This window comes from Tachypleus tridentatus, chromosome 7, assembly GCF_004210375.1.
Source record: "Tachypleus tridentatus isolate NWPU-2018 chromosome 7, ASM421037v1, whole genome shotgun sequence".
Classification (NCBI taxonomy): domain Eukaryota; kingdom Metazoa; phylum Arthropoda; class Merostomata; order Xiphosura; family Limulidae; genus Tachypleus; species Tachypleus tridentatus.
This window is the reverse complement of record NC_134831.1, coordinates 43,885,179-43,911,746: the sequence shown is the minus strand read 5'-3', so window position 1 is coordinate 43,911,746 and position 26,568 is coordinate 43,885,179. Positions and strand designations below refer to the sequence as shown.

Below are 26,568 nucleotides of genomic sequence, written 5' to 3'. Positions count from 1 at the left end.
ATAAAAGATGCAGCACCACAAGCTATGGCGAAACGAGCCATGGCAAAAGGTCTTACAATGACCAAACTGCTAGTACTAAAGGGTTAGGGATACAGGGCAGAACCTTACAATTCAAGTAACCCACCTTTACAGATGTAAGGAAATGGAGAAATGAGCATCAATTTGAGGAAGCAGGTAGGCAGAAGTACCCCACCTTTGCAATTGGAGATGGGTCACACGACTGAACCTCTTTGGAGAGACTGGTGATAATCTCTGATTCAGCGATGTCAAGAAGATCCCTCTCAGCAATAATTCTTCTAGATGTATCCATAGTAACATTGGGAGTAACTTAAATAGACAAATCCCCAAAAGTCTTGGACTGCAAGAGGAGTTCAGTATGTTCTGGTTTTGATGTTTCTCAACCAAAATGTTTCCAAATCTTAATTTTTGGACAGATTTGGAAGAGCCAGTGAGCCCTTCCAATCCCTTCTGAGTAAAAATCTTCAACATCTGCCCAAAGGACTTTTCAGATAGTGAGCATAAAATGAAAAATCATGGCACATTTTCAATTGTAGCTTGGGACTGAGTATTAGAGCTTTCCAAGCATTGTCACTTACTAATTAAGGGTTGTTTTAACCTTAGTAGGAAATGGCTGAAAGATGCAAGAAGCCATGAGAGAGAGAAAGGTTCAGTGTCCACTGACCTCACCCACCATGGGACATGCTATAGAGCTGAAAGCAAAGAACTCAGCAGCAATGGCATGGTTTCATGGATACTACATGCAAACATCACCATAAAACACAAGGTTCACAACATTTAAGACTGCAAAAAACTGGCACATGACTGACACTAAAGGGGGCACCCCAACAGAACCTTCACTGGGAGACCCCATTACCATGTACAGACATCTACACTGAGAGACATGACACAATAAAAGATTTATTATTGAAACGAAATATTAAACTGGGACAAAGGGTTAAAAGGTGATGTGGGTAAAATTTAGCAAACTTCTAGAAAGAAGCTGCTTTTAATTCAAGAAATCACTCCTAAAAAGAAAGTGTAACAGAAAAAATCAAAACTGATTGACTTAATAAAGACAAAGGAAAATTGGAGATAAAAAGCAAAATTTAAGGGAAAAGGCTTCATAGTAATAAAGCCAAATTATCTTCCCTATACAAATAACATAGTGTAGTCTTTGTGTGTGTATGTGTGTGTGTACTGACTTATTGGAAAAAAATTCAGAAAAAGACTACAAAGATGATTCCAAGGATGGAAGGGATATATAAATAATCTAATAACTCTTTTCAACTCAAAAAAAGTTTTAAAAAATTAAATGAACTTACAAGATTATTTAGAGAAAAATTATGATAGAGGTATATGATTTTTGATGAGAACATTGAGAACATAAATTTAAGATTTGGTCAAAACAGACTAGGTTCCAATTAAAACACTTAAAATTAATTTATAGAAACCTGTTGATAATTAGAAGAATCAGCACTTCACAGTAGCTTGAGAAAGAATCAGTAATTTCCTGAAAAATAAGCATGGGATTTAACATAAGATAGATAATACAAAACAATTTAATCCTTAAAGGCTGTCTCCTTGCACTCGTATCCTTTGAAGTTAAGAAAATTACCATACAACACTCTTAAGTTCCTGTAAAGTGTTAATTACAGCCTATGCTAATAGCAAGCAACTAATTCTATAAATTGACTACCCCCTTTTGTTTTTTTTATCCACAAGAACAAATTTCCTCTTAGATGAAATATGTTTCTTTGAACTTCTTCATCCAAAGTGCACTGTTGTTTTTTAATATTAAAAATTATTTTCCACACTTCAATCCAGTCACTTGTCCTTAGTCTTCATTAATGATTATATTTGAAATAATTTTTAGTCTTAAAATTTAACATAATTATCATAAAACTTATGCTTATGGGATTTGGGTACTTAATTTTCTTTTGGTGTTTAAACATGAATCTTTAGAGTATATGGTGTAATTAGAAAAATAAACTATTGTACTAGTGAAACATTAATGGATTTGTGAAATCTCCTTAACACAAAACTACTTGACTAAGACTTCATGAAACAGATAAATCAGGTATACAAATCAATATTTCCTGCTGGATCATTAACTGATCATGTTTGGATGACAAGATAATGTTAGTGAAGTCTTGGACTACTACTGCTTACAGTTGTTTACTATTATCTCAGGTAATCAGGAATAACTAAACTGCTAAGAAACTTTTCTAATTCCTTTTAGGATACTTTTTGACATTATAAATGACAATTTAACAGTTGATACAGTAATTATGTGGAAAATAGACTAAAATTAAAATAACGTGAATCTGACCAAGAGTTTGATATGATATTCATAAATTTATTTAAAAGTCAAACTCTGATGTGATACCATTCTTTTTTCACTCATTGAAATCTATTACATACTAAACCCACTTGCATGTCATGTTACAAGTAATTTTTAATTTAGCAAATTTTAAAAAGTTTAGGGTTTTTTTTTAATCTTGTGCTATGGTGTGTAGTGTTTATTTCTAAATGCTGTTATAAAAGTGTGTGAATACAAAATGTTAAACCTAACTTGAATTAAATTATTTCAAAACTTTTTCTCAATTTCAATTGAGCCTTGATTTTTCTTATCTTCAGGTGGTAACAGTTTAGGACTAGTAAAGAAATGTCACACCAATAGTAAAAGTTTTTAACTGACTATATATAAAACCTTGCAAAAACTACTGCAATAGCTCCTTTCAAAAGTTAAACACAGGAGATGGATTTAAGATATTACCAACAAAACACACAAATCCGTCTCTCCACCTGATACCAATGTTCTTGTAACACAAATGAAAGCCCTTTCTTTAACCCATGTTCTGAGCTTACGTCCTTTTGGATAAATAAGTCTTTTAAAACAGAATTAACTCTTCCCAGCATTAATTTCATATCAAAATCTAGAAATACTACTGCTTAAAAAAAAAAACAACAAAAACAAACAATTTATTAACAAATAAGCATACATCCCAGAACAGACCCCCCCAAAAAAACAATGTTTACCAAAATGCCAATTTATCATTGTTGCTTGGTTTAAGACAGAAAGCCAATTTTCATTCCACTTGCCAACTTTTTCACTAAGCTCAAACACCTAGCTTACTGATCAGCTTTTTTCAAAGCACCTCAAACAAAGCTTTCTGGAAGACAGTTATCAGATGAGATGCTCTCATATGCAGGGTCCTTATAAAAGGGAAAATAAAACAACAAAAAAACCAATAAATAGGTAATGCAAGAAAGCCCTCTACTAAAACTATGATGCAAATTAAAATTCAGCTTTAAAAATATGTTTTCTTTAACTTCTGAGAACAAATCCCAAAAAACCTTGCTGGTAAAATAAATCAAATTAATAGATGTCTAACTTTCCAGTTCCTTCCTGGATAGGTATCACAATAAAAACACTGCTCAAAGATTTAACTAGTCCCACTATTTTATTAAGCTGCTTCAAGGTCTTAAGCAAGTCTCATCAGGTCTTTACTCTTCAGAAGCTTTAATTTTTTTTTAAAATAAACCCCTCATTTAACATAAACAGAAGTTTGAAAAGTTCTCTACTATTAAAAGATATAGGTCAGCTTGAAAATATTCTCCTCACTTTAGTTATCTTCTCCATTACAGTTTTTAAAAGATCAGTATCATATTTATTTTATTTACATTTAATGTATGCACAAAAATATTTCAATTCTAAATTGATTTTTGAGTAAATAAAAAATTCATAACCTCTCTTTCTGCCTTAATGATAGATTTTACTATTTCTTTAAGTGTTTTTCCTCTTCAAATATACACATGTTCCTTTTATTACAAGTTTGTTTCATCCATCTAATAATTTCAGAAAAAAATATATCAACTACACAAAACTCATCCCCACACTGTATTATTTTAAATGATATGAGAAAAGTAAAAATAGTGAAACAATCTAACTTGCTCCCTAAACATTAATCACAATATAACGTACAAACTAGGCTCTATGCAACTTTAATAACAAACTCCTGTTCTGTTTTAATTGATTCTAATTAAAGTAGATATTAACCTATCAAGTTAACACTGAAATAGTTTAAACTGATCTCTTTAAGTTAAGACCTAAAAGTGAAAAAGCTTGAAGTAAATAATTTTAGTCCGTCCTTACGAGTAAGATGTCCGAGATATGCACGTATACAAATAATCCCACCCTCACAGTGACAGGAGAAAAACATTTATTTTTCATTTATTACTAATAGAAGTTAATCATAATATTGTATTTTTACATACATCTACTTTAAGGCTTAGATATTTTTAATTAATATACCTATTTCCCTGAGCCTTCTTTGACTTCTGTCGTCTGCGTGCGAGATCGTTTGGATGTGGCATTGTTGAAGCATATCCATGTTCTGCCTCTGCAAAAGAAATGAGAAAATATTTACATACAGTAAAAGTATTAAAATTAACACTTCATCAGTTGAAGAATGTTAAATCTTTAATTATTAATTCCGTATAATTATCTGTAGACTACTATTCAAAGGCATCACACATCTACATCAGCTGATCGTCAAAATCTCAGGAGGCACTGGGCTGATTTAGGCCTAACCTTAGAAATTAGGAACTCAATTTCAGTGTTTGTTTACGCATCCGAGGACTATCGTTCTGTAATCAAAAACGCATACTAACTGAATATACTTTGTCAGCTGTAATTGCGCGTACACTTACCTCTTTCGCGTCTTTCTAAATATTCAGCAGCTTGTAGTAAATCAGCAATGCTCATTATTACTTTAAAATGGTATGTAAAAATCTCCTAAAATCACACAAGAATATGGCGATCACACAACACCAATATCTACTATCTGGGGCTTCTCGTCCTTCGTCTGTGACGTTTGTTTTGTTTCGTATCATTCACGTTCCTCACTGCTCGAGCCGACAAAGATACGAAATATCCTCGGACACCCAAATTTTTTACAGAAATGACGTCATCGGATTTCTGATTGGCTTATAAACAAAATGTCAGTAATTCGGACTTACAGCCGGAAATAGCCGAAATGAATATCCAATCACAAGATGTTTATTGAATCTCGGTGTAGAGGATACCCACGTGCTCTACCTTCACTGTAACATGGACAGCTATACCGCTACCATTGATTTGGCATGTAACATGGCATGCGTTGCTAGGTGGGAAGGCGCATATAAAGGTGAAACAAGGTCATGTATGTATTTTAATCCATTATAAGTTAAATGTTTCGGGTAGTTCATTCAAACTTAATTTAAAATGTAAGTTTCAATTAACTGTCAAATTATACTTTTAGAACTGAAAATGAAATTAGAACATCAAAATAACTGTGGCTCTATATTTATCAAGTATAAACTTTATGTTACAACACTAAACCCCGAACGCTGTTCAATGAATAGAAAAAAGTAGGTCTAACATTTGTTATAAAAAATCACCTATTGTTGCACATATTTTTGTTTCTAATACTTCTCACTATTCGTTAATTTCAAATTTTATGTTAGAGATTTGCAAAAACAATATTGAAATTTCGTTTTGTCTGCCGTCACTGCTAACGAAGCTTTTCGTTCGATATCAAAACCAAATATGAATTCCAGCCTTACTGACATTTTACAAATTGCATATTGCAAATACGTCGGGAATGATGTAATTTAATATAAAAATCAATAACAGGCTGAAATATGAATTCCAGTTGTATTTTTAAAATTGTATATTGCAAATACGTCGGAGGATCTGTCATATATAAGAAATTTGAACTCAAAATTATTTTAAAATTGATGTTTTGTAGTTCTGTGGCACTTATTTGCAAAAACTGAAAGAAAAATATCTTATTTTTCTGCGTAATAGAGAAAATTCAGATGTGTACAAAATTTTTTGTTTTTATAATTTGTTTTAATATCACAATATATTAACTAATGGCCTGGCATGGTCAAGCGCGTAAGGCGTGCGACTCGTAATCCGAGGGTCGCGGGTTCGCGCCCGCGTCGCGCTAAACATACTCGCCCTCCCAGCCGTGGGGGTGTATAATGTTACGGTCAATCCCACTATTCGTTGGTAAAAGAGTAGCCCAAGAGTTGGCGGTGGGTGGTGATGACTAGTTGCCTTCCCTCTAGTCTTACACTGCTAAATTAGGGACGGCTAGCACAGATAGCCCTCGAGTAGCTTTGTGCGAAATTCCAAAACAACAACTATTAACTAATACCCTATCATCCCTTGTGAATATAATCATTTGTGTCTTGCTTTCTAAGTGATTTTCCTTTTCTGTTAATAATTTTATAGTCCCGGCATGGCCGGGTAGGTTAAAGGTAATCCGAGGGTCACGGGTTTGAATCCCGGTCACACCAAACATGTTTGCCCTATCAGCCGTGTGAACGTTATAACGTCACGACCAATCCCACTATTCGTTGGTAAAAGAGTAGCCCAAGAGTCGGCGGTGGGTAGCGATGACTAGCTGCCTTCCCTGGTCTTACACTGCTAAATTAGGGACGGCTTTTCGCGAAATCAAACAAACAATGATTTTATTATTAGCAACGTGAATCTCACCCAAATATTATGTCACATCATGTAGTCTGAACAATTACTAATAAAGCACAACTATGAAAATAGTTGCAGACAAGATTTAAATAAAATTGAATAGTAATTCGTGATGACGAGAAACCCACTTGAAGTCAAAATGTATCACAGGACGGCTGATATTGATACTTACACTCTTACCAAGATAAAGCAGAAAACAACGTAAAAGTGTGTTAGAACTCATATCAGCCACCCTGAAATACACAAGATTGGAGAGAGCAGATTATAAAGTAATTACGTTACAAACTAAATAAAGTTAGTAGAACAGTCATTTATTGTTTTGCATGAAGTAATTAAATGTAGTTTCTGCAGAGAAGAACAAAGGCGGCTAAAGTGAAGTTTAGAACTAGAAGACTTTAAGATGAATCCTAGAACTGAAGTGTGTTTTTTTCAATATTTTGTATACGTTCCTTTCGTTCTTGGAAATGTTTTCAGTTTGTTTGAAAGCTTCATGAATGTTCTTTTCAGACAAAAAATGAGATAAATTTAGGCTTAGTTTTATTGATAATAACCAAATAAGTAATTTACTGGTTTCAGTTCGAAAATTGTTTACACTAAATGAACAAGTTTACTATAACTGCCTGCATTTTCCTCTTTTTTGTCTATGTGTGAAATGTAAATTTATTTTCCGTAAGTTATGATAGCAGCCAAATCACTGGTGTAAATTAGCAAATTGTTTAAACTAAACGACCGGCACTTTTTTTTTCTTCTTCTTTTTTTTGTCATTATTTTTTGTATGCGTCAAATATTTATATATTTTCAAAAAGTTATGATGGCAGCCAAAGCTCTACCCCAAAATATTTGTAAGTAAAATTTAATGTTACTTTTGGCTCTCATCATTGTTCATCCAAACTGACAAGTTTTCGTATTAGATAAAAGGGCTTCTGAGTAGCGATTTGCATTTGGCAAAAGAAGACGAAAAGACAGGAATTATAATGCTATACATTAATGGTTTAAAATATATGATGGAATATTAAGAGAAATGTATAAAGACAAGTATGAATTTATGAAAATTACTCTTTTTTTTTTTGTTTATGCTCACGTTGTTCACCTAATCATAAAATTATATCTATAAAGATTTAATTTTCAACTGAAATAACGATGTTGGGAACACTAATCTGTCGTTGTATGTAGGATTTCTAACATGCATCGCTTGTGTCAGAAACGAAATGTAAGCAAATACTAAAATATATTAGTTATAAATAGGCACAGATAGTCTAGCTGCTTTGTGCCAAAAACACCAAATCAATCAATCAATCATTGTAAATATATGGAAGTAACGTACTGAACGAGGCAGGAGATGCCGTGAACTTAAGGCGGTGTTGATAGATCGATTAACAAAAGCGTATTATCATACTGATAAAACTTACGGCATTAACTGTCTTAGATCTTCACCTACTATATGGGCCCGGCATGGCCAGGTGGATTAAGGCGTTCGACTCGTAATCTGAGGGTCGGGGGTTCGAATTCTTGTCACACCAAATATGCTCGCCCTTTCAGCCGTGGAGGCGTTATAATGTGACGGTCAATCCTACTATTCGTTGGTAAAAGAGTAACCCAAGAGTTGGCGGTGGTTGGTGATGACTAGATGCCATTCCTCTGGTCTTACACTGCTAAATTAGGGACGGCTAGCGCAGATAGCCCTCGAGTAGCTTTGTGCGAAATTCAAAAAACAAACAAACACCTACTATATTTCAAAGAAATGTGCTGCTAGAGATTGTTATAATTCTGATAGGAGTCCAAACTTTAATGTACAAAGTCTATATCTATAAATATCGTTCGCGCACAGATAAATTTTTTACTACTTCGTGAAAGCATTCGCAAGTCACTTGTAGAATTTTATCATCACATAAAAATGCGTGATTGTTTTCTCAGTACAAAGTAGTTTATTGGGCTCCCTGTACTCTGTCCAGCGGGAGGAATCAAATCCTGGGTCTTAGTGTTGAACTCTCATAACTTACTACTAACCTACTAGAGAACAATAATAAAACAGAGCTAAAATTTAATTTTATCATGAAATATTTCTGAACAGCACTTGTTAAGGTTAAACACATCTTGAAAATAAGCAATTGCCTGTATATTAATAACTTTATTTAAAAATAAGAATCCAGGGCTCGCATTCTCGCGATGGTCAGAGAGCACACAACCCGTTGCATGGCACTGCACACCTGTGTCAAGGAAATCATGGAGCTAAATATTTATTTAACTAACAAAACTAAAATATAAATAGATATAGGATACATGTTAAAGTGTGTTAAGACAGAGTGAAAAACTAACTGCTATTAAAATTATGGAAAAAGGTAAATATATTATGTGGTCTACTGTTAGATATACACAACTGTTTTAGTTTAAGTATAGAGCGAGTGTTAAATTTAGTTATTTTTAGAAGCGTTAGTTTGTCGCAGGTATGTTTTACGTAACTTTTCACAAATTGTACGTTGTGTAGCTGAATACGTGTGAATTGGTGTGATTGTTATATTATTGTGTCATGTTATTAGAACAATCTAAGTTTTTCTCGTTTTCTTAATTGAATATTATTGCGTCACAACATCTAGTAAGTGTGGAATGTTCTAGACCTCTGTTGGGGTGTAAATACGGATCGAAAACGTAGTTCGAGAGAGAGATTTAGACTGCGTTATTGTGAATTTAGCAATAAATAGCATATAGTGGTGATTATTAAAGTGAAATTATCACAGATTGTATTATAATAACAAGAGTAAAGAGATATAATTCACCATTTCAATTGTGTTATAAAGTAGGTGAAGCAGCCTGTGTGTATTTTGACAAAAAATAGACAATTATTTAAAGCTTTGGATACAATGATAACCAACAGTGTAACGAAAGTTTGTATATACGTTTGATTCGTTTTAATATATTGTTTCAAAACAAATGGATTGTATGGTGTTTATTGTTCAAATCTATCGACAATAAGCCTCGGATATCTACTGTAAAAAATCTGGCCTACGTAAAAACCTAACATATACTGATTGTAAATAGTTTTCCGTGTCATAACTGCTTGTCATAGTCAGAAGGACGGCACTTGCATATAAATATGCATGTATTTTCAGTTTGTTTATTAGAATTTAGTTGCTTTATAATGAAAGTAGGCCTCGTAAGTGAAAAAAAAAAAAAAAAACCGGAATAGGGCGAAGTACTGCAGAAGTTGAAACTGGGTGAGGGAAAATTGATTTCTTGTTTCAAATATTGGCACAAACTTACTCAAGAGCTATTTGCGCTAGCCCTTTTTAAACAAAATCCCCATCGCCAGCTCTTTGGTTTTTAAATTGAATACAGAATTTTACCGTCACTATTATAATACACCCGCAGCTCAAAAATGATTATTGCTTTAAAAATTATTATACCACACATTTTAGTATGGTATTAGAACAAAGCATTTTATAACCCAATGTGCTAATATCACAAACAAAGATAAAAATGTTTATAGAACGTATTAAAGCTATTTTAAAGCATAGAAATCGTGATATCATTTTATAAGTACATAGTGTTGTAAAATAAATACTATTCTGTGTTTGTTTGTAACCACAGGTGCAAATCTACTTAAGTGTCTGAACAACTGAAGAAAAGTGACAAGTAGAGTGCCTCGGAAGTAACTATTGCTTTTTTTTACTAACATTAATAATACTGATAGGGACATAATGAGTAATTAAATTGGTGAATTTTTCCAGTGACACTGACCTGTATTTTTAACTGTAATGAAAACGTTAAGGAACTGCAGAACAACTTGGACCAATTGATTAGTTGGATAAATACTTGGCAAATGACCTTTAATTATATGAATTCAAAGTAATAATTCAGGTGATTTCTGCATAAGTTCGATGAGTGTTGTGGTCATAAGTTTCTTGGTAGTAGAATCTTTTTCCAATAATATGCAAACCACTGGATATACGATGATAGAACAGTATCTGATGGTTTTGCACTAGACCATTATTCTGTCTATTTTGCATGGCTAGGGCACTCGATTCACAATTTGTGGGATACGGTTTCGAATTGCCATCTCACCAAACATGCTCATCCTTTCAGCCGTTGAGGCGTTATAATGTTGCGGTCAATTGCGCTATTCGTAGTTGAAAGAGTAGCCCAAGAGTTGACGATGGGTGGTGAGGACTAGTGGCCTTCTCTCTTGTCTTACACTTCTAAATTAGGGACAGCTAGCACAAATAACCCTTGTGTAGCTTTGCACGAAATTCAAAACAAACCTAACCAAACCATTTAGGGAGGTATTATACATGAAGGTTAATCCCACTATTTGTTGGTAAAAGTGTAGCCCAAGAATTGGCGATGGGTGGTGATAAGTAACCGTATTCCCTCAAGTCTTACACTGCTAAACTAGAGACGGCTAGCACAAATAGCCCTTGTGTAGCTTTGCGCGAAATTAAAAACAAACAAACAAACATCAATTTCATTAAGCTTATGTGTTCTGTCTCTTTATTTCCTATTTACATAATTAGCCGTCTCAGTCTCATGATCTAGACTGCACTTGACAGTGTTTGGGAAGAATTTCAAGTTTGTAGCATATTTGTCAAAGAGTCTAACCGGCATCACGTAAATATTTTATGCGAAATTCTCTGCTCTACTAATAGTTTCCTACCCTTTTTGGCCTGTGACATGGCAACAAAGCTTAATATGTTGCACTTAACATTGTTTTTATCAAGGTTTATTTATGAAGTCCTATGAAATTGATGTATTATAGCATATACCAGTACCGTATGTCTTGCTAGCTTCTTTCTATGTAGTTAAGACACTGCATGGAGTACCATGACAGTTATTTCAGACCTTTCACTGTGTTTATTCAAGCAGAACTTTTATGACATGCTCTTGGTACAAATATATGGGAGTTCTCAAGAATTAAGTATTCTCGCCCTGGTTCATTCAGTTGTCAACAGGAACCAATGAAGCATTAACATAGTGTTGATATTTACATTTAGTAATGGTATGGAAGAATTAGCCCAATAAAATTAAAAGAATGAAAAATATTCTCTAGTCCTAACACTTTTGTACAATACTATAAATATATTGATTAGATTATACACATGTAATTAATTTTAACTAACTTAAATTGTTGTATACAGTGGTTGTCTCCTTATCTACGAAATGATATTAATTAACCGAAAAGGTTTAGAGGAGGGATACTGTAATGATACCTGGAAATTGAAAGTTATCTTATGGGGATATGTTAAGGTCTTATTTTATCCTGAACTTCCAGATCTGGAGGCCGTCATTTTATAAGAGTTTAAAAGTTAAATTGATAAATTTCTGAAAAATAAAAGGCTACATTTTCTTAAGGGTGAGTGAACAGGGATAGCCTTGAAGAACCGAATGGTTCTTTGTTGTCTTTATGTTAAGCTGTGTAGTCCCACTCCCCTCTACACACTTTCCACCGCCTGAGCTTACGTTTGAAATAAATAAATGAACTTATAATATTGCTTATTATATTTGTATTTAAATGAAATTGCCATTTCATTTCATCAAAATTTCATTATCAAATGAAATGGCAATTTCATTTAAATACAAATTTATTAGCCTAATATTAATAACCTTTGAAGTTGCTCTGGGGCCTATTAGGCCCCACTTTTCGTAGGAGTGTTAAATGCAAAGCGCATATTGGGCTGTCTGCATTATGTCCGCTCACCGATCAAACCAATAAATTTAGCTATTGGCAGTTTGAGACAGGGTTCTAAGTTTGTTTAAATGGAAATATACACAATATGCTATATGTTGAGTGCCCGCCTCGAGGACAGGAACAATAAAAAAAAATTAAGGTGATAGAACCGTTATTCACCTATTGGGATATCAGTGTTTACAAAAAATGAAAATAATTACTAAACACCGGTGATTAAAAGATGAAGGGCCAGGTTTGTTTGTTTTAGAATTTCGCGCAAAGCTACATAAGGGCTATCTGTACTAGCCGTCCCTAATTTAGCAGTGTAAAAGTAGATGGAAGGCAGCTAGTCATCACCGCCCACCGTCAACTTTAGGGATACTCTTTTATCAACGAATAGTGGGATTTACTGTAACTTATAATGCCCCACGGCTGAAAGTGTTACGTGGATTTGAACCATCGACCCTCGATTATGAGTCAAGCGCCTTATCCACCTGGGCAGGTCGGGCCTAACTCGTGACGGAAATGCATACCACCTTTGTATATTAGTAAAGCAGGTGTGTAAATTAATGTGATCTCCTTTAACTTTTTAAAGTAAGTTTAACTATGGTAGGCTAATAAGAACTGTCATTTTGTGTTAGACAATTTTTACAGGTCATAAATGAAAGTTTTCATTATAATGTGTCTTTATATTAAGAAGTGCAAAGCATATATATACATATATAAGATGTTGAATTAAAATGGTTTTTTTATTACTCATTCTATGAACTTCAATCTCACCATATCCCCAGTTATCTGTTTTTATAAGTAAACTCGTAATTATCGCCCACAGATTTAGCTTTGCAATTTAACAGTCATTTAAATCTAAAACTATCACCATTTCTATGGTATTTCTACAGTTAAAGAGATGCACATATGTTATGTAATCCTAATTTCAAGGACTTTTCTTGTAGTAAAATGAGTTGGTTTGTGACATACATTTCAATCCTAATCATCTTCACATGGTGGAAATTAAATATGATGAGAAAAACATTATGAACTTTACATATTTCCCTCTGAAGCAAGATTGAAGTAAAGGAATTCACGTAATTATCATGTCACAAAATAACAATCTGAGTATCTACACTAGATATATGCATATTTAATTACAAGTCCTAAATGGACCTACCCAATATATTTCTTCATATCCTGTGTTTCGGGTGTGATGAAATCAAATTATATACTACCTGGATTTATCTTAGACTAATTTTTTATTTACGGAAAAAGTTATAATAGTTTTGAAAATAAACAACCGTAAAGAACACATATAATTATAGTGACATGTTATTTTGAATATTTTTATGTGGAAAAGTAATGGGACAACATATATCTTAAGACAGCTAGTTCCTCGTCATAATGGAACAATAATCTAATAATAAATCGTCAAAACCTAATTTTTTAATAATTAATTACAACAAAGGCTTTAGTCATCTTACAATTTTTGTGTTTGTTTTATTGCTTTGAAATTAATTTTTTTCTGCTGGTGACATGCTACTTTTAACACCCCATCATTGTTTATTTCCATGGTTTGTTAGAAAAACGTAACACAAACAACAATATATTATATAAGTTTGGAAAGCTCTATCCATCGCATATCGTTTGGAATCTATTATGTGCTTGTGTAAGGTATGCATTGAGAGAAACTTGCCCCAGAAGACAGGCAACATCAACTAGGACACTGAAGGAAGCATGTCCTATCTGTAGCATAGTCACTTGGAAGAGTCTCATGCAGAATAATCAGAGGGACCAAGGAACACTACTACTGTCATATATGACTACCGATGATAAACATCACTATAATATTAATATTGATAAGACTGGAGCCAACCAAGGTGGCATGGTACGACCGTTCAATTCTCACCACAAGAAAGAACGAAGTTCAAAGCTAAGCAAGTGTTGATAAGAGCCGCATGTGCTACCGAATATAATCAATGATGCATTTTTCAGAATCTGAAATGATAGGCAATTCAAGAAAAGGTTCATTCACTACGAACATCTAAAAAGTATGTTGATGATAGAACAGTTAATTAGGTAACTCCAGAGGACAATTTATCTGTAGAAAGTCAACCTTCTGAGGACCCTATGGCTCTTGTCGAGACTGCTTTCAGAGAATCATGGAGGATAGATCCATCAGTGGATTGATTTGATCACATAATGGAGAACTCCCACAGTAATAGGAGAACCAGTGATAAGTCATCACATCTGCATATCATGAGGTTTGGAAGATAAAACCACCAAAAAGACTAGTAAATTAATATTTGATTGTGTTTTATCATTCCTTTATATTAGGATTTTTCGAAAGGATTTTTCATTATTCACAATGTAGGAATAATGAAAAAATGTAAGCTGTATTTTCAATGTTTTAATTTAAATGTTAATATAGGTGCTTGATATCAAGATCGAGTAACTTCATAAAAGTAGTGCGTGTTAGAATTCTCAGAAAATTCATGATGATAATGATAATGTCAAGAATATACTGACTTTGGCGATCCAACAATATATTAAAATGTCTCTTTGCACGTCAATTTATAAACGTTTAGAGTTATGTCCTTGAAAATTCAGTTGGTAACAATATCCAAAGATATGCCAGAGCTTTCTAAAAACAAATATTGTTGATTCTTACATTCTAGAATCTTCTACAAATTTAGAGAACAGGCGGGACTTCTGTAACACACATATAGCAATATAAGTTACATACATTTTAAAATATACATTATACTGAAACAAACATAGATATTAAAATAATATTAAATCCGTTGAAATTTTATCATGGCACAGGAAACAAGTCATTCTAAGCTATCAGTGAAACGCTTTTTGTTTTGTTTAGACTAAACATTTTGTTTATTTTGTCATGACATAGAATATAGGTTTTTCAAAGCATTCAGTAATATACTTTTCTATTTCAAAATCACACAAGACCCAAGTCATTCCAAGTTCTCTGTTGCTAAACTTTTGCTACTGTATCTCGTATAATGCTGAAATAAATTCTAAACAGTCAATCGATATAAATTTTTAAATTCATTATAACGGGAAATATGTCAATATGACTATCACTCGATACACATGTTGTTTTTTCATCATTGCAAGAAAGACAAGTCATTTCACCCTGTCAGTCCACAAATTTTGTTTCATCGTGACGCTAGACATAAATAAATTCAACCAGTTAGTCGATAAACTTATTTGATTATGAGAATGGACACAAGTTACCCTAACCCATCAGACGATAAATTTTTGTTGATTATGACACGGGACGTGAGTCATTTCAAATTATTAGTGAAAATAATTTGTTTTATTTCAATAAGGTATAAGACATAAATTCCTCCCAAATATGAACCGATGATGTGTTTTTATTTTATCATGTCACAGGATTCAAATAGTAAGATATTATACTTTTGTATATCATTACCAAGGCCCGACATGGCCAGGTGGGTTAAGGCGTTCGAATCCCCATCGCATCAAACATGCTCGCCCTTTCAGCCGTGGGGGGTTATAATGTGACGGTCACTCCCACTTTTCATTGGTAAAAGAGTAACCCAAGAGGTGGCAGTGGGTGATGATGACTAGCTGCCCTTCCTCTAATCTTACACTGCTAAATTAGGGACGGCTAGTGCAGATAGCCCTCGTGTAGCTTTGCGTGAAATTCCAAAACAAAAAATATCATTTACCAAGATTAAACAAGAAATTTCAAACCACTTTGATACATTTATTTTACCACGATATCAACTTGACATAAAATTTGCCAAACATTCTGTCTGTACAGTTTTGTTTTTATTCTGAAACTGAACACAAGTCATTTCCAAACTGCAATCGATACACTTTATTATACTTCATATTGATACAGGAAACAAAAAATCCAAAACCCTTAGTGTATACACTTTATTATTTCAACATGATACGGTAAAAAGGTTATTCCCAACTTGCTGGCTATTCTAACTTTTGTTCAAACATGCTCACCCTTTCAACCCTGGGGTCTTTATAATGTAACGGTCAATCCCACTATTCGTTGGTAAAAAAAGTAGCCCAAGAGTTGGCTGTGGAAGGTGATGATTAGCTGCCTTCCCTCTAGTCTTACACTGCTAAATTAGGGACGGCAAGTACAGATAGCCCTTGTGTAGCTTTGCGCGAAATTCAAAACAAACCAAACCAACCCCCTTTTGTTTCATGGAGACACAGTACAGAATATATTCCAAACTACTGTTCAGTAAATCTTTCTTCTTTCATCAAATTCACATGTGACATAAGTCATTCACATTTTCAGATAATACACTTTCTGGATTTCGTTATGTGCTGGGGCACAAATCATTCCAGAATATTAATTGAATCACATATTTGTTTCATCATGACACAGAATATGAATAACTCCTGATTATCCTGCTCTACAAACTATCGGACAATATACCTTATAATTTATTATTTATTATATGGGAAACAAGCCATTCCCAAACAACGAGTTGATACAATTGCATATCCAGGTCTGATAAATGTTTCACGTAAGGAGAGGCATACACATGGGATGACGACAATAGAGCAAAGCCTTAATGTCATCCACATTAGAATGAAATGCTAAACTATTTCATTGCATAAAGGTAGGCATTTTTTTCTTAGGAGGGGAGAACTAGGTAGGTAACTCTTTTGTTTGTTACCACGCCATTTAATCTGTCAACCTCCATGGGCCTGTCCTGAGCTAATTGGGCAGATCTCTTTTCAGATGAAAGTGACCCCAATGAATGAGTGCATGAGCAAATAATGGTTCTGCATCTCAGGGCCAAAATATAAGGACCCTCCCAAGTTGTCTCTGGATGTGAAAATGAGAACAGAGACAGTAATAGACAACAACGACTTGTCAGCTCTTCCATTTATAGAAAGCAATAGACTCTTTATATGGTGTGAGAATTACTGTGTAAGAGACGTAGAAAGAACTAGCTTCACTCCTACTATAGTAGTAGAATGAATGTAGTAGCATATGTCTAAGAAAGAAGAAGAGACGACAACTTTTAGACCTTGAATAAGAGATGTTATTAACAGCACATAAAGACTATAACTCTTTCTCTTCCACCCATTTAGAGCAAGAAGAAAAGAATTAGAGAAGAGAACCATCACAATTGACAATTGTAGGCATCAAGGCCATTGGCATCATAACGAGCTCACATCGGGAAACCACAAGATGTCTTAGAGTGTCCAAACCATTGACACCGGAAACATATGAGCTGATTAAGAATGTATGATGTTGAATATACAAGGCTGCTTATTGTGATAGTTATTATTTAATTCATTTAGTGATTTAATGTTTAATGATTATATAGTTTTCTAACAAGAATGTTAAAGTTGATTATGTTAAAAGGGATTGTTATTTGTTATGTATCTTTGTACAAGTTGAACTTTGTGTAATGTTTTTGATATCATATTTCTTGAAACCTAAATTTTTATCGCTATATGAGTACTGTCACATCATAGCGTTTCAAGGTCTGCAGAAAGTTCGACACTTCAGATGAGCAATGTATAAGGCGACCAAAATAGTACAAATAAGCAAAGTTCAGCCAAAAAAAAGTGAAGTTAGCTGGGATGTGAGCGATTAGCCTTAAAGTGTGATATCTTAGAGTGAGATTCATGGTTTAACAGAGATAAGGAGAATACTCTGTCCGATCAAAGGGTGTTCTATAGTAATTGAATTTTTCCATGTAGGCTTTGACGAAAGGGACAAATTATTTAAAGTTCAGGATACAACTGTGATAACCTACGAAGTAACATAAGTGAATTATACACTGATACTATTATAAGTGTAAAGAACAATAATTCCTCTTGCCAATTGGAATCTAAAGTAATTGAATCAACCTGCGTAGACTCTTGACAAGAAAGTAGAATTATTTAGAGTTTTAGATGCAACTGTGATAGCCCTCAGAGTAAAACAATTTTGTACATACGTTTGACTTGTTTTGAATATATTATTTCAAAGCAAGTGAGTTGTGTGCTGTCAATCTGTTGTCCAAATTTATTGCCAACAAGGCACAGACACCTATTTTAGAAGAATCCTAGCCTACTTACATTTAAAACCCAGGCACAGAGCTACATCTTATAGTTGAAATAACTATTCTTGAAAAAGGCAGGTGAACGTGGTGATGTAAACGTTAAAACAACAACTTGGGTAGGCCTCATTATTTCATATTTACAAGTAGAGATACATGCACAACTAAAACTCCTTGGCTGGAGAAACCAACGAGATTTTCTGATTTAGGCATGTTAAGTAAATCCCTCTTAACAATTACTTTACGTCAGAAATTAAAATTAGCATTGGGAGGAGACTCAATAGTTATATCCCTAATTTTTATAGATTTATGGAGTATGTCACTGGGCTGTATTATAGATGTTTCGATCAAGATGTCAGTAGAATATAACTTCTATCTAATTTTTTCTAAATAAAAAAGGAGACATTTGCTTCAAGTATTTGTCATACAGAGGATGAAGACTTACAACGAGATGAAGGAACAGTCAGAGATGGAGATTGAAAAATAGTATTTCATACTGGTTACCTATTAGTTAACGGCTTTCTACGTTTTATTATCTTTAAGGAGTGGGATTATCCATCACAGAAGGAGAATAATAAGTGCTCACTGACCCATAAAAAAGATTCCAGTTATTATGCTCACGAAATATAGTTTTGAATCTATGTCTGTATGGTTGGAGGTTATTTAGCAACCTATAAATATCATTTATCAAAAGGTTGAAAAGATAAATAAAATCAAGATGGTGAAGTTTAGGAAGTCCTTTTGTAATTTATGCTGTGTGTCTCCTACGGAAGAATCACGAGTAGTATTATGGAGAAGTTATTATGCAGACAAAAATACATATTTTTTTTGCTTAGTTATTCCCTAGTAGGAGGTTATTATGCAAGGTAGCTTCGACATGCTAAAATCCAGAATGCTAAATAAGATTAGTATGATATAGTTTAAGATGCCGCTTCATCATTTATTTTTTGTATCTCCTAAGAAAGGTTCTAAAGTAGTGTTATGGACGCAAAACATATTTTATATTCTGTAATATATCTGTTTCTTCATTGAGAAGTTGGCCCGACATGGTCAGGTGGTTAAGGCGCTCCACTCATAATCCGAGAGACGCGGGCTCGAATCTCCGTCACACCAAACATGCTCGCTCTTTTAGTTGTGGGGGGCATTATAATGTAACGATCAGTTCCACTATTCGCTGGTAAAAGAGTAAACCAAGAGTTGACGGTGGATGGTGATAACTAGTTACCTTCCCTCTAATCTTACACTGCTAAATTAGGGACGGCTAGCGCAGATAGCCCTCGTGTAGTTTTGAGCAAAATTAAAAAAACAAACAAACCCTTGAGAAGTTATTATACATGGTAGTGTAGACTGGGCAAAAGGAACTAGTTATTATGCTCATAAAATAGATGTCTTTTACTTTGTAGTGTAGTTGTGTGTTTCTTTGGTGAAAGTCTATTACAACATATATAGTTTAACTTTCAATGAAGCTGGACATCAAAAACCAAGTGGTAAAGTTTAGGAGGTTGTATTCTTAAGACAACTGGTATGACTATTAAAACTTTAATTAAAATAAAGTACAGAACAACGTTTCGACCTTCTTAGGTCATTTGGTTTACAAAGGCCATTTTGGATTATGATAATAATTACAGAAAATGGAATACCAGAGTAATGTACAACATGTAATATTTAACTAAATAAAGAAATGGAAAGTTTTAATACTAATGTCAGTAAGTGAACTGGGTCATGAAATAAGGCAATTAAAAACTTCAAAGAATGCATATTTAATAGAAGTAACATTCAACGCCAGGAGTTCGTTTTTTATCAATATAAAACAGATGCTATTAAATCAATAAGTTGACAGGATGTTTACCAAACTAAGAGTATATTTATCAAAATACGGATGGAGTATCATATACCACATCACCTGGAAAAGAGTTTAGAGTTGAAGAAAGAATGAAATTAAACTAGTAAATTTGAGCCCTACGAAGGAGATGTTTATGCAAAAAGAACACATGCAGGCCGGAAACCGAGCGGCCTGAATTTCTATGCATACTAGAGGTACAGAAAGGACGTGCCCAATTACAAAAAGACTGGATAAAAAGAAAAATTTCAGTACCACGTGCAAAGCCATTGCAACATCCTAGTAACGTGCAAGCTTAGCAAAGACGAAGTTAAAGCTAGATGTTATGGTTATCTGTTTGCTTTAGAGAACAGCATCCTGTCTGAAAAGTGTAAAAAACACTACTATAAAGATATCATCAGTTCTTCAGTGAGTGATTCCAGTTCAGAATTGTTCCTGACTGGTACTGTGAATTCGTTCCATTAGCAGAAAATCATCCTCCAAGATGTTTGTACTTGCTGATATTAGAAACCGACATTCACAGTTTGTGTAATTAAAATTTGGCTTCTCTACTTTATTTAGTAACATTTATTTTGGATAAGTTTGGGAGTTTAGTCAAAACTGAATAAATTTAGAATATTTGATGTGGTCAAGTAATTAAAGTCCATATTAGAAGAATTGTTAAAAGATTGTCTAGATATTCTAAATGAAAACTCTAATCTACAAAGGCATTTGATTAATCACGTGTTTATCTTTGTGATAAATAAATGTTTATCTATTCTGCCCAACGTTTAAGTTTATGTTTTTGTCAGGGATCCATGTGACGTTCATAGATCCTTGAAAAACGTATAAGCCGAAACATCAGCTAAGATAAATAAACATTTATCTGAAGTTGTTTGTCATATTCATTGAAAGTTTTTGACAAATGATAAAAGTGTAAATTAAATATCTGTTTTTATGTTACCTAGTCTTTGAGTGATTTTTTTTTTATTATTTATGAAAACTTCTTCGAGTTGGTGACTTGTGAGTATTGCCCACTGCTGCATATAAAATATTTTTTTATAAAATAAATTTATTTGTAACAAGTGTAAGTCAAACACAATGATGACTAACTCCATCTGTTACAAATTATTGCAGAATGCCAGGATATTGGCTCAACCAACAAGTAGTTGTAATGAATAAGGAAAAGAAGCTGAAATAAATTATACTTTAAGTCAGTATAGTTAGTATAAGTAGTAAAGGAGTAGATTTGGTACAGCTACTGCATGAATTAAACAGAGTAGGGTGCACTTCCTAGAAATGGTAGAATGGAAGAAGCAGGTTTAGAAGCTGCCACAGAAGTCACGCTATATTCACCAGCTCCAATTGAACAGTATGATGCTATTAATTTAACAAGTGATAGCTGCTTTTTTGTGGTAAAATTGATAAAGACGTTGAAAGTTTTGTAGCTCGGTTAATGAGGTCACCAGAATGCTGTGTTAGATAGATGCACAAAATACCGATATCCTCAGATTAAGGATAGCTATAGAGGCAAAGTACTGTATTAGAGGTTATGACGAGCTAAGAAACACCATTCACTTTCAATATTTGGCATATAGTCTGACACAAAAGCATAGCAAACGAGAAACATTACATACTGTGTTAACATAATTCACAGTATAACCAATCAAAGGTGGGAATCAAGCATAATATTCGGATACAAGCTATTGGAGCTAGATAGCAGGCTTCATAGGGCATGTAGACACCCGAATGACTTAACTACCCAGAATACTTTAAAGTCAGATTTCGAACGAGGTTTTATAAGTTACGTAATGAAAATAAATGTAAATTAAGCAAATACTCTACATGCAACTTTGCTAGACCTAAATGAAGTAGTTCCTAGAGAAGAACTGTGCAAAAACAGACATACAGACCCCAGCATTCTGTTTTATAAACACTGTAAACAACAGAAGTGATAGAACTGTTTGGTAGAATAAGAAAGAAAATAAGCCAGAGGGCACATAATGCTTAAATTGTGGTAAGTTAGGGCATATCACTAAATATTACTTTAAGACAAAAAGCTGGAAATGCAGCTAGAATATTTTAACTGAATATCATACGGCCATATGTTTAGAAGTTGCAGCCATCAATCGAAGAAAATAAAAATGTCCTAGGAACTGAAACTTTTAAGGAAAAAGTTTATACGTAATACTGTAAAATTAAAGCAGTATAGGTGTACAAAGTGATTATGTAAGAGCTTATTAATATATATGTTACAACTATGTACTCATAACTGCATCGCTTTTAATTATTTTTAGTAAAACATAACAATAAATAAAAAATATTTAGAAAACAGCAATTCCTAATGCTTAAAAAAAATACCAAAGTAATGTTTACTTGGACTTCATACTTACTGGGCCTCACTGTAAACCTTATTTATTCTTTCAAGTAGAAGGAGGAAACAAATTAATATATGCAGATTTAATAAATACATTGTAGAAAACCAAACAGTTCTTAAGCTACTAAACTGATGCACATAAAACCACAGTAATTTACCTAGATTTCTAACAAAGCTATATATGAGTTTAAAAAAATCCATTCCTGTTCAACATTTCCTGTCAGTTAGAAAATTTTCTTTCAATCCAACTACAAACGACTCTGAGACTCACATAGCTTGGAATGTGATATTTCTATTGGTTACAAATATGTACTTAAGAGAAGTAGACAAGTTTAAAGAGAATAGAATAGTGAGTTGTGCTACCGTGGAGGATTTGCAAAATATGTTGATATCTTAGCAAATCAAAAAGGTGAAAAATTTTTATTTTACATTTTAGCTTATAAATGTTTGAACTTTGAGTTTCTAATTCGTTAAAGAAAATAAAATAATATAAATTATATGAGTACGAACACCTGATTTACGAGAAACAAGTAAAAACAACAACAAAATTCAAGAATTCCGATAAGATAGAATTGCGAGATAGTGAAGTTGAACAGGCAGAAAATGAAAACAGATCTTTTGTTAGAAGACATTGACTTAATCATAGGTGCTGAAGTAGTAATATTAGACAAAACACATGATAGTGAGTCAAGCATCAAATTACCAGCAATGAACCAAGTAATGGTAGTAACAAAAGCATGGCCATAGATAGAACTGATGAATCAACCACAATAGGCATATAAAGTACTCCAGAAATATCTCAAGCTGGTACATTGGAGCCCTCACTAGATACACAGATACATGCTTATATTTAAAGGTCTTCAATCCAATTGAAGATCGACCATGGATTCAACCTTTTGCGACCCCTCATGTTCAGGTGGTCAAGACGCTCGACTCGCAATCTGAGGGTTGCGAGTTCGAATTTCCGTCACACCAAACATGCTCGCCCTTTCAGCCGTGAGGACGTCATAATGTGACGGTCAGTCACACTATTCGTTGGTAAAAGAGTAGCCCAATTGGCGGTGGGTAGTGATGACTAGCTGCCTTCCCTCTAGTCTTATATTGCTAAATGTGGGACGGAGAGCGCATAGAGCCCTCGTGTAGCTTTGCGCGAAATTTAAAAACAAACAACCTTTGGCCGCGAGAAACAAGCATATAAGATTTAATCCTCAGCTTGTTACACATACATTTCGAAGAGGTATCTATGTTGTGAATAATTAAAGAAAAAAGATCCAAATTTCAAGTGCTTTAGAATATTTCACTATTCTCTTTCAGATATGTAGAGAATGATGACTAGTGAGCGACATATAATATATATATGTTAATATGCCAACGTCACATTTGCCTTACGTTCCAAATGAGTTAGTCTTAGAGACTAACCAATCATAACTGGAGATGCTGATGTCAGATTTAGTTTGTACCAAAGAAATGAGTATATTATACAAAACTAAGATTTGATAATAACTAAAAAGATGCTAAAATAGTTTTCGCAGGAGAAAAAATTCCAGTAAAAACAAAATGGGTTTGGGAATTAGAGAAAATGATGTGAAACTATGTGTATATATATATTGGAAATAATGCTAATATAAGCAAATAAACACAAATAGAATTATGAATAATACTAATGGTAAAAAATAACAAATAAATTAATATAATTACAATGCTGTTTTGGGATATTTTTAAAGATCAAAATTGATGCTGTTCTGCACAACAAAATATAACACTGCTCTTCAGTAAGTTTTTTTAATTCTCTTGTTTTGGTTTGATGTAAAATTTGTCTCTGTGCTGGTCAGTTTAATATACTTAAGAAAGTGGTTTGGCTGGCATGTTAAAACGTTTTGCAACCAGAAGTACTTTGTTCATTGTTGAAGATTGTTGTTAAACTGTTCTCGTACTGTTATCTGGTTTAAACTAGATATTGGAAGTTACATTTTTGGTACTGGATCAAGTAAAAACGTTTTTGGTAAAGCAGATTATGGATTTAGTGATTTTCAGTTGTTTTTGGTTGTCCTTATCAGAGATTTCCTTCCACTTAAACTCACAAGTGTGGCAACAGGAGTGACTTTTACTGGGCTACGAGTTAAAGTTAATTTTAACGTGAAACAAGTGTGATTTCAAATTTTTATTTTTTTCTGAAAGAAACGACAGGAGCTTCAATTAAAATAAATCTTAACTGATCATTAGTTGGAAGAGATAAAAGTAATTTTTCAGTACTTGGAGTAGTTATTGTTTTATTTTTGACTTGGGTGATAGGTAATAACTAGTGAAACATGATAGGAATTTGTTTTAGGTGATTGTTTGAAGGCAGATTTGTTATAATCTATTGTAACAAATCAATGTGATAGTCATAGTTTCTACTGTCAGAGAATGTTTTCTTTAATCTAAGCGTTTTATTAAATGTAACACTGCATTTGGTGTGTAGTGAGTGAGACCTTTGAAAGTTCTTCAGTTGGTTTTCGGTACAAATCAATATGTAGAACACAAAATCTAAGAAACTTATTTGGGTAGTTGAGTAATCTAGAATAAATAAATTTAAGAAAATGCAATTAGGATAAGTAACTTTAAAGTAGCAAAAGATTGTTTATAGAAATAAAGTGAAAATAATAACCAACTGTAAATTACTAGTAAGTATATTTTTAGATGTATTGGAATCGTTTTGACTATATTAAATAATCTGAGGGTACCGGCTTCGAATCCCCATCACACCAAATATGCTCGCTCTTTTAGCCGTGAGGGCGTTATTATGTAACGGTCAATCCCACTATTCATTGGTAAAATAGTAGCTCAAGAGTTGGCGAAAGGTGGTGATGACTAGCTGCCTTCCCTCTTGTGTAACACTGCTGAATTAGGAACGGCTAGCGCAGATAGCCCTTGTGTAGCTTTGCTCGGAATTCAAAATAAACCAAAACAAACTATAGTAAATGGACGAAACGTAAGCACAGTTCCATAGGAAGGTATAGCAGTTTTTGAAGATAGACATTTTATTTTGTTAGGAAATAAGTGGATAATTGTAGAAAATATACCGTATTTACAATACATTTAGGTATTTACTATATTATGAAAAGAATTAAGTGCATTTCAGTGAACCATTAATGAAGGAAATTATAATATTCACATGAATATAACACCAGAATAGCCATTATGGAAGAATTAAGACTAGTGCAAAAAAGATTAGTAGAAAATTTTGAACAGGTAATTATAAAACATTACAATGAAACAACCGTTCTTTTAAGATAGTAAACTAATATCAAAGACAGCATTTCCATTTCAGTTCAGAAAAGACGGAAACGCAAATTAAGTAATGCAGGCAGAAGTATTTTGTTACTTTTATTCAGAACCAAGACGACAAACGAGTCACGCATGTTAAACAAAAAAGTAGGTTATCAGAGACAAATGGCAAAATAAATGATAAATTTGATAGGTAAGTAACCTACAATAACGACTTTGTTGAATCAGATCATTGAAATGCATAATCAAGAGCTAATGCATGCTAAAATTGAACAAATGGAAATTTACAGATAGGAATTACAATGTTATTATTTAATGTTGGAATTCAGAACTGTCTGTAAATATATGGATTTTACTGTACAAAGCAGTAGGACAGGATTAGCTAGATTAGTTCAGGCATTTAATATAGCAGCAGTTAGAAAGATAAGTTCATATTTCTTACTGACAATAAAATTATGAATAGTGTTAGAAGAAATTGTAAAAACGTACCATCAAACCTAAAATTTGTAATCTCAAGGCATATTGATCAGATTTACATCTATTAGACATGGAGAAATGTAAAGAAAACAGCGACAGAGAATACGCTGAGAATGTTTATAGAAACGCCATTAAAGGCTACTGTTAAGGTATTTAATTGTTTACATTAATACCCTCATCCTTGACACTAAATCATACCTTAGCTTTAATAGCAGAAAATGAGCAACCCTTTATAACAGTTTCGAATGATCAACACACTTCCTATTCTTTCAGTACATGTTCGATCGCTGGGATCGATCTCTTGCCGTTTTATGCTTAGTATAGTTTTATGCTATAATTTTTAAATTATTAAGCATATGCTCACGAAGT

General features: G+C 33.3%; 1 protein-coding gene and 1 long non-coding RNA gene across 3 annotated transcripts in view; one reads left to right on the top strand and one right to left on the bottom strand.

Annotated features, from left to right (window-relative positions):
• Positions 1-4,923, bottom strand: part of LOC143255546 (max-interacting protein 1-like) — a 68,631-nt gene extending 63,708 nt beyond the window's left edge. For both annotated transcript variants that reach the window (XM_076511375.1, XM_076511376.1), the window contains exons 1-2: positions 4,714-4,923; positions 4,316-4,403 (exon numbers count right to left, since the gene is read on the bottom strand). In XM_076511375.1, the coding sequence (XP_076367490.1) occupies positions 4,316-4,403; positions 4,714-4,768 (143 nt within the window). In that variant the 5' untranslated portion in view covers positions 4,769-4,923. The remainder of the gene's footprint in view (positions 1-4,315; positions 4,404-4,713) is intronic.
• Positions 4,924-5,088: 165 nt separating this feature from the next.
• LOC143255547 (uncharacterized) lies at positions 5,089-21,039 on the top strand. The gene is made up of 3 exons (XR_013030700.1): positions 5,089-5,204; positions 10,124-10,184; positions 17,301-21,039. It is a non-coding gene; the product is annotated as an uncharacterized LOC143255547 (long non-coding RNA).
• The last annotated feature ends 5,529 nt before the right edge of the window (positions 21,040-26,568 follow it).